The sequence below is a fragment of the Drosophila sechellia genome, chromosome 4 (assembly GCF_004382195.2).
Source record: "Drosophila sechellia strain sech25 chromosome 4, ASM438219v1, whole genome shotgun sequence".
Classification (NCBI taxonomy): Eukaryota; Metazoa; Arthropoda; class Insecta; order Diptera; family Drosophilidae; genus Drosophila; species Drosophila sechellia.
The window spans coordinates 1182907-1192500 of NC_045953.1; the positions used below are offsets into that span (position 1 = coordinate 1182907).

General features: G+C 33.6%; 2 protein-coding genes across 17 annotated transcripts in view; one reads left to right on the plus strand and one right to left on the minus strand.

Moving 5' to 3' along the window:
• Window positions 1-387: 387 nt before the first annotated feature.
• Window positions 388-5503, minus strand: LOC6620122 (putative dual specificity tyrosine-phosphorylation-regulated kinase 3 homolog). 8 transcript variants are annotated; one of them, XM_032724088.1, is made up of 7 exons: window positions 5433-5497; window positions 4816-4889; window positions 4350-4602; window positions 3423-4285; window positions 1775-2375; window positions 1372-1722; window positions 388-1311 (listed from the first exon to the last, which is right to left on the minus strand). In XM_032724088.1, exons 3-7 carry the CDS (start codon window positions 4588-4590, stop codon window positions 1025-1027), a joined length of 2343 nt encoding a protein of 780 aa, XP_032579979.1. In that variant the 5' UTR covers window positions 4591-4602; window positions 4816-4889; window positions 5433-5497; the 3' UTR covers window positions 388-1024. The 8 variants fall into 8 exon arrangements, with proteins under 8 accessions (XP_032579979.1, XP_032579978.1, XP_032579976.1 ...); XM_032724087.1 differs by lacking the exon at window positions 5433-5497 and adding an exon at window positions 5283-5425; XM_032724085.1 differs by lacking the exon at window positions 5433-5497 and adding an exon at window positions 5217-5425.
• Window positions 5504-6295: 792 nt separating this feature from the next.
• Window positions 6296-9594, plus strand: part of LOC6620123 (calcium-dependent secretion activator) — a 31898-nt gene continuing 28599 nt past the window's right edge. For 3 of the 9 annotated variants that reach the window (XM_032723767.1, XM_032723768.1, XM_032723769.1), the window contains exons 1-2: window positions 6304-6597; window positions 9230-9594. The exon at window positions 9230-9594 is cut by the window's right edge and continues 17 nt beyond it. In XM_032723767.1, the coding sequence (XP_032579658.1) occupies window positions 9271-9594 (324 nt within the window). In that variant the 5' untranslated portion in view covers window positions 6304-6597; window positions 9230-9270. Of the gene's footprint in view, window positions 6598-9229 lie in introns of all 9 variants that reach the window. The other 6 variants (XM_032723774.1, XM_032723773.1, XM_032723775.1 and 3 more) reach the window with 4 other exon arrangements.

Here is a 9594-nt window from a genome sequence, read left to right on the forward strand (position 1 = left end):
TCTTGTATTGATGTTTTTATACATGTAAGTTTGCGACATTAAACAAATTTCACAACATTTTCGGTAAGCCTTAATTTCAATATATTAATTGGACATACGGTTGCTATAGCCTTGCAGAAGAAAATAATGTATTTTTCAATCAGCCCCAACGCCGTGCTTTTTACCCATAAGTGATAAACCTTTATATTATCAGACTGTTCGACTGTCGATCATCCGTTTTTCCGCAGCCTTTCCAATTCCTATTTATAATGTTTTTTACCCAGGCAAATTGCATTGATTTGAATTAATAATTTATGTTTTTTTTTAATATATTAGTATAAGGGGAATCCTACTTAAATTTAAGTTGGATTACTCTGTATGATATACATATAACTGGAATAAAAACGATTTAAATAATCGGAGTTAAACTTTATTAAAACCGTGCTTTTTATATAATTTGAATGTGTTATTAACTGCAAGGGCATATAAGCTTGCCGAACAAAGCTTTCTTTGTTGGCCTGTCTACCTTTGCAAAGAACCATGTTTTTAAAATTGTTAAATAATTAATAAAAAATTGGCAAAGATCACTGTTTTGAAAATTATAATAATAATTAATAATTAATGTACAAATTGGATGAGTATATTATTTTATAACTCTTTCTGTATCATTTTTTTTAACATCAACGATTTGACTAATAAAAAAATTTGTCAACTAAAACATAGATTAACTTGCAATAGTCACCATTCGAAAAACACAAGTCTCAGAGTTAAATTTCAATAACTAAATCATGGTATTAACTGCAAGGGCAAATAATCTTCGGCTAGTCAAACAAAGCTTTTTTCCTTGTTTTAATTAAAATGCATATAATTTAATTTATCTTTGTGAGATCTTTTCTGTCCATTTTCGTCTATAGTAATGCAAATAAGGGCCAAGACTTATTTAGTTTATCACTTGTATGGCAGTGCATTGTCAAATAATTTGATAACAAAATAAAGATCTGCTTCTTATCTCTTAAATGACTTATTGCATATTGTCATAAATTAGCTACATATCCTTCGATTGTACTTTTAATTTATTCGTATGAAGCGACACATTTGATTTTCCAATAATGTCAATAGACTTATCCAATGCGTAATTACTAGCTATATTAACCAAAGACTCTTGTGCAACATCGATGTTCATAGAACCTGAGTTAAACGAGCAGCCAGTATTTTTCGATAGTAAATTTGGTGTTGTTGACGCCGAGTATTCTCCCAAAGCATCTAATTTTGTGGCTTGCTCCAAATGTGACAATGAGTTGACCGAGCTGTTTAACGAGCTTGAGAATAAACCTAAAATATATTTAAAAGTTGACAAAAGTTTAATATATAAGAAATAATTGATAAAATTACTGTTATTTTCATTGTTATTCATATACGGATAATATCTCGATGGCCCCACATCCACACCGCTAAGACAACTCATTCCGCCGGAGTCAGCAGAATGTTTTGATGGCATACGTGGTGATACAACGGTTGCTTGTCTAAAACTTTCTAGAAGAATATCACTGTTCATCATAGGTTCTTTTGTTGCGGTTGATGATCCCTCTGGAACGGATTTTTTAAGTTTGAAATCCGTTTCTGCAACAGCACCATGGTGGAGACGAAGACTGGAATGGCTGTTTTCCTTTTTAATCGTTAAAGATATAGATGTAGCAGACGTTGATGATGTAGTTATTTCTGCTGCGAAGTTCCTATTTTGCCCTGTAAACAACATTCGTTAAACAAAACTTATTACTCTATATATCGAGTTTACCTGTAACTGGGGATTCGTTTCTACTAGGACATAATCCACTCACCCCACCACAGCCACTTGAGCTACTTGGCGGTCTCGGTAAGCGACGGCGAAGCCATGGATGTTTTAGAGCCTCTGAAGGTGTTAATCGCTTGTCTGCATCCCATTCAAGGCATCCACGTATAAAATTAAGAAAGAGGGGATCTTTGCATCCATCCAGCGCCTTAGATAAGCTTTTTGAACATGGCGGGCCCCTTTGTTTTCCACGACGTGACTGTCCGCCGATTAGGACCACCATTCCATCAGACATGGTTCGAACAGTACAATATCGAGGATACCCCTTTGGACTGAAAAACGATTTTGACCTCTTCGAGCTGGCTAGTATATTTTTATTGGGCATTCCTAAAACTTCAATAATGCAAGCCAACTGATCGCTTTCGTTTTCACCAGGAAACAATGCATGGCCTGAAAGCAGCTCTGCTAAAATACAACCCAACGACCACATGTCGATAGCTCTGCCATATTTCCCCCCCAAAATTACCTCTGGAGCGCGATAAAAACGTGACTGGATGTATGTGTATATACGCTGGTTCTCGAAGCAAGACGACCCAAAGTCAATTACCTTTAATTAAACAGAAGATATAAAATTATAATTCTTACCCAAATAGAAACTGGCATTTATTACACTGCCATAGGAAATCGGAAATTAAATTGAAAATAAAAGCAAGGAAATCGTAATCTTATTGTTTTAAGTATAAATATACGCCAAGTATAATATATAAGATTATTGGCAATATATAAATTCAAGAACACCTGCTTCTCTCTCTCTGCTTCTCAAAAGATCTTAACGTGCAGACTGCTCTTTTGAGGTACTTTTAACTGCTTGCTTTGAAAGTTTGGGCATATGAATAGTTTACTTTGTACACTTGTCCGAATCAAAATAATTATGGACACAAATTTTGTCTGTTTCCGTAAGTAAGCCTGGGCAAGTAAAAAAATAATTCTTGGGCATTACTAAGTACGCTGGCTTAAGTGGCCAAACACATGTTGCAATTTTTTTCTCGGGGTTGCAAACGACATGAAATCGTTCACGCGCCAAACTAACTTGAAGCTAGCTTTTTCATTCCTTGGCCTCTATGTTTTTGGTATACAGATAAAAATTGGCAAGAATAAAACGAAGAAATATCTTAATACTTTTCAAAAGTGTGGGCGTGGTAGCTTTGGGGCGTTAGAGTAGGCGTGGCAAAAAGTTTTTTGGCAAATGGATAGATAAAATATGAAAGGTATCAAAACATTTTTCAAAAGTGTGGGCGTGGCAGTTTTGGGCTTAAGAGTGGGCGTGGTAACCAGGGTTAACGAACTTGCTCTGCGTATATGTATGTCTCTAGAATCTGTATGCTTAATCTCAAACTTCTAGCTTTTATAGTTCCTAGGATCGAGAAGTTCATACGGACAGACGGACATGGTCAGATCTATTCAGCTATTTATCCTGATCATGAATATATATACTTTATATAATTTTCAACGATCCAGTATACCCTTTATTTAATGAGTATCGCGTGCTCTCCATCTTTTCTTTTATTATAGTTCTACCCCCTATCTTCGAGTAATTGTCATATATATAATAGAGCCTCTACTAAGTTCCGTCATTTTAAAGCAACGGACTTACCTTTATACCAGAACGTCCTTGTTGCTTCAGTAGAACATTTTCTGGTTTCATATCGCAATGAATAATATCATTTTTATAAAGTGCATCCAAACATTGTAGCAAAGAATGTGCAAACTTTCGCACCAGCTGCAAACTGAAGCCTTTAAATCCATTTTTCTTAATTAATTCGTAAAGATTTATGCTGAGCAGCTCAAATGTAATGCATGTATGATTGCGGAAAGTAAAGTAATCAAACATGTGTATGATGTTCATAGTATTATATTTATCGTGACGCCGTAAATGATGAAGAATGCGAATTTCCTCTTGGGCCTGGCGGTGAAACCGCTTTTCATTGCGCACTATTTTTAAGGCAACATGTTCGTGAGTTTTATGATCATACGCTTTAATGACCTGTCCAAAGCTACCTTTTCCGATTATCTTTAACATTTCATACCGATATGCTACGTGATCATGCGGTACATGGATGTAAGCACCTTGTTCATTGTCGTATTCAGAATTATTTGGGCCATAGACTCCTGGGCGCTTTTTAGCGTTGGCGCCAATAAAATATATTTGCGGATAAGTTAGTATTTCTGTTCGCTCGTATGGAGTTAGTTTATTCATATATAAAATCATTACTTGTTGTGGGGAAACGACCAGAACCTTCGGTTTCTCCTGTAATTCACATTTTTGTTGGCCAGACATAATAATTTGCTCGTGAAATAAAATCGTTTGGTTTTCCATTGCAGAAGATTCTTTGACTAAAATTATCGATTCACATTCGGGTTCCGACTTTGATTTAGAATTTTCCGAAATCGTACGCAAATACAACCCCGGAACATCTGTTGTCTTTGATGGAGATGTTACAATGGGTAACGATATAGCTATAATTTTTAATTCAATTAAAAGAATCATTTACATACTTATTAAGGACAAAAATTTGGTTACCTTGAATAGACTCCGAAATTTCGCAGCAATCGAAAATGGGTAAAATTTGAATATCTCCAGTGTAATTGGCAATATTACTTGATGGCTGCGTGGGCAAGTCTTCTTTACTATCATTAATCATTGCCAATGGTTCAAAGCATCGGGTGAAATATTGTAATCCACTGTCCCGATATGGATGACGGTTTGGTTTTTCAGGATTATTTTGAGCGATACCAGTATGTGTGGAATTTTGGTTAATCATCGGAATTTGTATCTGAGGTAATGATGTAGGAGGGGAAAGTGATTTTGAGAGTTGTATGTTTTCCAGAGGGGTTGTGTTTAAATTATTTTCAGTTGTATATGCGCTATTTTTGTCTATCATATGTGTTTCAGATAATTCGATATGATTGTTTTTTTTTTCTTGAGAACCGACCATAGTGCGCTTGGTATAAATTGTTATTGTTATTGTTATAAATTAGTTTATTACATTTCGTGTTTTCCCATACAGAATTATTTAATGTGTTTAATAACAAAGTTTTGCCTTAAACGATATTGCCGCAACTGGAATAAAAATAATTTGGTTTAATTTCGATTGTGTGCCTTAATATATATTTTAGTTGGCAATACACTCTAAATTATAAAAATATCCTTTTATTGTGTTCAAATGGTTTCTATATATTATAATATAAATTTCCGATCTCGTTTTATCTACTTCTATTTGTGTAAATAGTTTGTATGTATGTAAATACATTTGAATATACATAACGAATAGTTGAAAGGCACAGCCAAAATAAATAGTAATATATATTGAGATTATAAACTTCGGAACTCGTGATTAAATTTATTATTTTTGTAGAGTACCTCTTAATAAATTCAATATAATTATACCTTAACGGTAAGACTTCAGGAATATTGTCAACACTGTATCGAGTTAAAGTCCATGTATATACATACATATATGTACAAATATTGCAAGTCGCCGACGACTGTACCAAAACAGTTTGATCAAACATTAACTAAGTGCGCACATTTTTTGATGCATTTCAATGATTAGTATTTTTTATACTTTACAAATTAGTAAAACCTGAAATTTGTTTATCGTACAATTTCATTTGAATACATAATTTTCAAAGCGACCCGAACAAAGAGAAGAACAGTGTGACCGTGTTAAAACAGTTTTAACATACCACCTGTACTCACAATAGCATTTGAAGCATGATTTATGACTATAATCCACGGAGTACCATATAAAATGATTTCGGTGCTGTTGTTTTTGACAAATACTTACTTTACTTTTATACATTAATTTTTTTAATATAATTATTTGTGACCATTTATATCGGTTTGAAAACAATTTGCCAGGTTAGATCAATGCAGGTTTCTAATATCCTAGTATCAATGTTTTGTGCTCATTGTTAATAGTGTTTTAAAACTCTAATGCTATTCTGTCAAGCATGACAGGCAGTAAAAAAGTTAATTTTAATGCATATAGTTCAGAAACTTATTTTTGACTCAGATTAATTTTTTTAAAGATTTAGGTGAGATTGTTTTGTTCAAGCCCACATGCTGGCCAGAGTTTGTCTTTTTTTTGTGCCGAGTACCGAGTGGAGTTCCACCATGTTTTTATTTGTCTTGACAGTTTCCATTCATCTATCAAAAATATTCCATTTCTTGGAACTGAATAAACTAGAATAGATATGAAATACAAAACATTTATAAAATAGTTACTGGGAAATTCTTTTTAACCAAAAATAAGCATTTTAAAAATTCCTTTAACAACAAAAATAGATTATGTCGTATTTTTTATATTTAGGTATAATTTAAATAGAATTGTGTGACAGTCCTGCTTTACATAAATTATCAGAATTTTCTGCAATTTATCAACCAAATCGTTGAAAACAGGATCTGTATCGGGGGTAGCAGGGTTACAACAATCGATGTTATCGATAGTTCCATCGATTTTTATTGCTTCTCCAGCATAACTATTCTTCAAACGAAAACCATTTATTCATATGTGAAAATAGAGAACAGTATAAATAGAAGTAGATGATTTGTGAAATAAACCTGATGTCGCCTTGAAAATACATAAAAAACTTATATTGTTGTCAATAATTATACTATGAATTTCGTTTAGTCATTTACATGCAAAGTTTTGTTATCGTGTAACTCGAAACCATATAAATAGTGATAAACTTTGTTGATAACTTAAAGCTATATTATACGCACCATACATTACCGAACGTCGACAAGCATAAATCTAATATATAAGGTATTTGAAGCAATTAACCTCCCCAAAGTAATTGCTCGATTTTTCAACCCTTAAATGGTGGTGGTAAACAAATATATACATATTTCAGATGGTGGTGTGTAACAAATAAAAATACAAGTTTTTTTAACTTAACGAAAATAAGAATTAGTTTGCTGCAGGGGTCCTAGTTTACAAGAGGGTGAATGACTTCTGGTGAAAAAACATCAACATTGGTTATTTCTATTCTAAGTTATTAGGTATACATTCCCCTTTTTTTAAATTTCCCCACCAACTAGCGTATTATAAATTCAAACAAACGATTTATAAGTATCAATACAACGAGTAAAAGAAACAAGCTAAGGTTATTTCGATCAGTGTAATAAATAGTAATATCATAATAACAAAAAAAGCCTGGTACCACTTTTTAGATTTTCAGATACCCATTGCCCATCTGAAGTCATCGAGAGGGAGAAGGAGTATTAAAGAAGGAACGTTTTCGAGGTGGCGTACAGACGCCACATAAAGGAAGTTACATATATTCCTAACTACTCTTTGAAGTCATTAACAGCCTTTTCAAACTTTTAGGGCCATAAACAAGATAAACTAACTTTTGAGAAAAAACGAGAACTCGGAAACTATAAAGCCCCACTCACATTTTTGAAATATGTTTTTACATTTGTTCACTTCTTTTTAGTTCTGCAAATTTCTATTGATTTGACACACCCAATCTAACGGCTACAAACTGCACTAATCTGCGAATCCCACACTTCTGAAAATATTTTGATCTTTTTCATAGTTTTATTTATCTTGTCAGTTTATAAGAAGCTAAGATGCTTGCTGACACGCCCTCTAACACCTAAAACTGTTAAAACCACATGTTTAAAAAGCGTTTTGATATATTTCGTTTTATTATTAGCCTTGCCTAAATCAATCGGAGTACCAAACATATATTGCTCATGCCCTTTCTAGAAGATTGAGATTAGGCAAACAGATTGTAGACATAGACTTAGCGCAAGTTTATTGGCCCATGTTTCCACGCCCATTCTAGCGTCCACAAAAATGGTTTGATATTTTTTAATATTTTTATTAGTCTTGTAAATTTCTATCGATTTGCCAGATTAAGTATACTGATTCTAGACATAGACTTAGCGCAAGTTTATTGAACTATGTTGCCACGCCCAATTTAACGCTCACAAACTGCCGAGAACTGCCACGCCCACACTTTTGAACATTTTTTTGAAATATTTTTATATTTTTTTATTAGTCTGATAGTCGAGGTTAGGGGTTTATTTTATTTGATAAGAATTTATTCAGGAACTGATATTTCTGTTTATGTAGTCTGTACCTTTCGCAATCAGCTGGATTACCCTATTGGACAACAAGAGTTGTTATGAGGCCAAGTAGGAAATTTATAAGTCCGAAATTTTTTAAAAGTATAAAGATCCACTCCAGTGATAATGGCTAAGCAATAAAGATAGAAATATTTTATTTAGTAATTAAATTAACAGAAGGTAGGAATTTGAAAAACTCAATGAAAAGGTGATGTGCATTATAACAAAAAATAGTAAATTAAAAATGTAACAACAGCGTTAATTTTAATTAAATTGGGTAATTTGTGCAACATTATACTATAAAAATCATCAAATAACTTTCCAAGCTAGCATTAATGCAGGAGATGTTGGATACATAAGCTTCGGCTGGTCGAAGTTACCTGCTTTTCGTGTTATACTGTTGCAGAGGATATACTGATGCAATTAAAACAAGATATAATGTGAGTTCCCCACCTATACCCCTTACTCAGCTAATGTGAATGCGAACGCGGAATTTCGTAATTTTTCTGGAATATCGATAGATACTGGAAAATAAAATGAGAACAAATTAAAAAAAAAAGTAGCAAAAAGTTTTTTTGGCAGTTCCATAGAAATTTACAAGACTAATAAACTTATGAAAAAATATCGAAAAATGGTTAAAAAATGTGGTCGTGGCAGTTTTGGGTGGTTTTATGGCGTTTTGGGCGTGGCAAAAATTAAATTTTTTGTAAATCGATAAAAATTTACAAGATTAATAAAAATGTGAAAAAATATCAACACGTTTTGAAAAGTGTGGGCGTAAAGGTTTTGTGCGGTTTGTGGGCGTTAGAGTGGTCGTTAGAGTGGGCGTTGCCGCGTTGGGTCAAAAAAATTGCGCTGCGACCATTCTCTCTAGAATCTGTATGGTGAATCTCAGCCTTCTAGCTTTTATAGTTCCTGAGATGTCGACGTTCATACGGACAGACGAACATGGCTAGATCGACTCGGCTATTGAAACGCTATTAGTCGGAAACGCTTTCTTATGCCTGTTACATACTTTTCAACGAATCTAATCACCCTTTTTCTCTACGAGTAACGGTTATAAATGTGCATCGCAAATATTCTTGATCAGTATCACCAGACTGAGTTTGTCGATACAGTCATGTCCGCCTTTTTATTTGCCCATCCGTCCATTTCTATGCAAACTAATCTCTCAGATATCTGCATGAAACTATTGGCCGAATCGGAGCACTATATTATAAAGCTCTAACGGAATATTCGGAAAGTTAAAAATAAATGTACTCGTGCTTACAAATTATAGATATTTTGACTTCTAATATAATTTTGATTTCTTTTATTTTTAGGATTAAAAAACAAATAATCGCGGTCCAGTTATTTTTTTACCATGATTGATCCTAGTTCAAGTGAGGAAGAAGGGGAAGATGACTCTGTTCCTAACGTTTCATCAAAAGGACGTCTTACAAATGCGACCAAAGGAACAAGTGCCGTTTCTATAATTGGAGGATCTGCAGGATCCGTTGTAGAATCAAATATTCCTATATCTGGCTCTAATACAGATTTTATCGGAAATCAGAGACAATCTAATATAAGTTCTATTTGTAAACGCAACGATGTCGGGAACATTGGTATAACAGCTTTAGGATCAACCTCTAACAAAAATGAGCAAATATGTGGCAGCCGAGCTGATACCGGAAATCTTGAGGTGCCC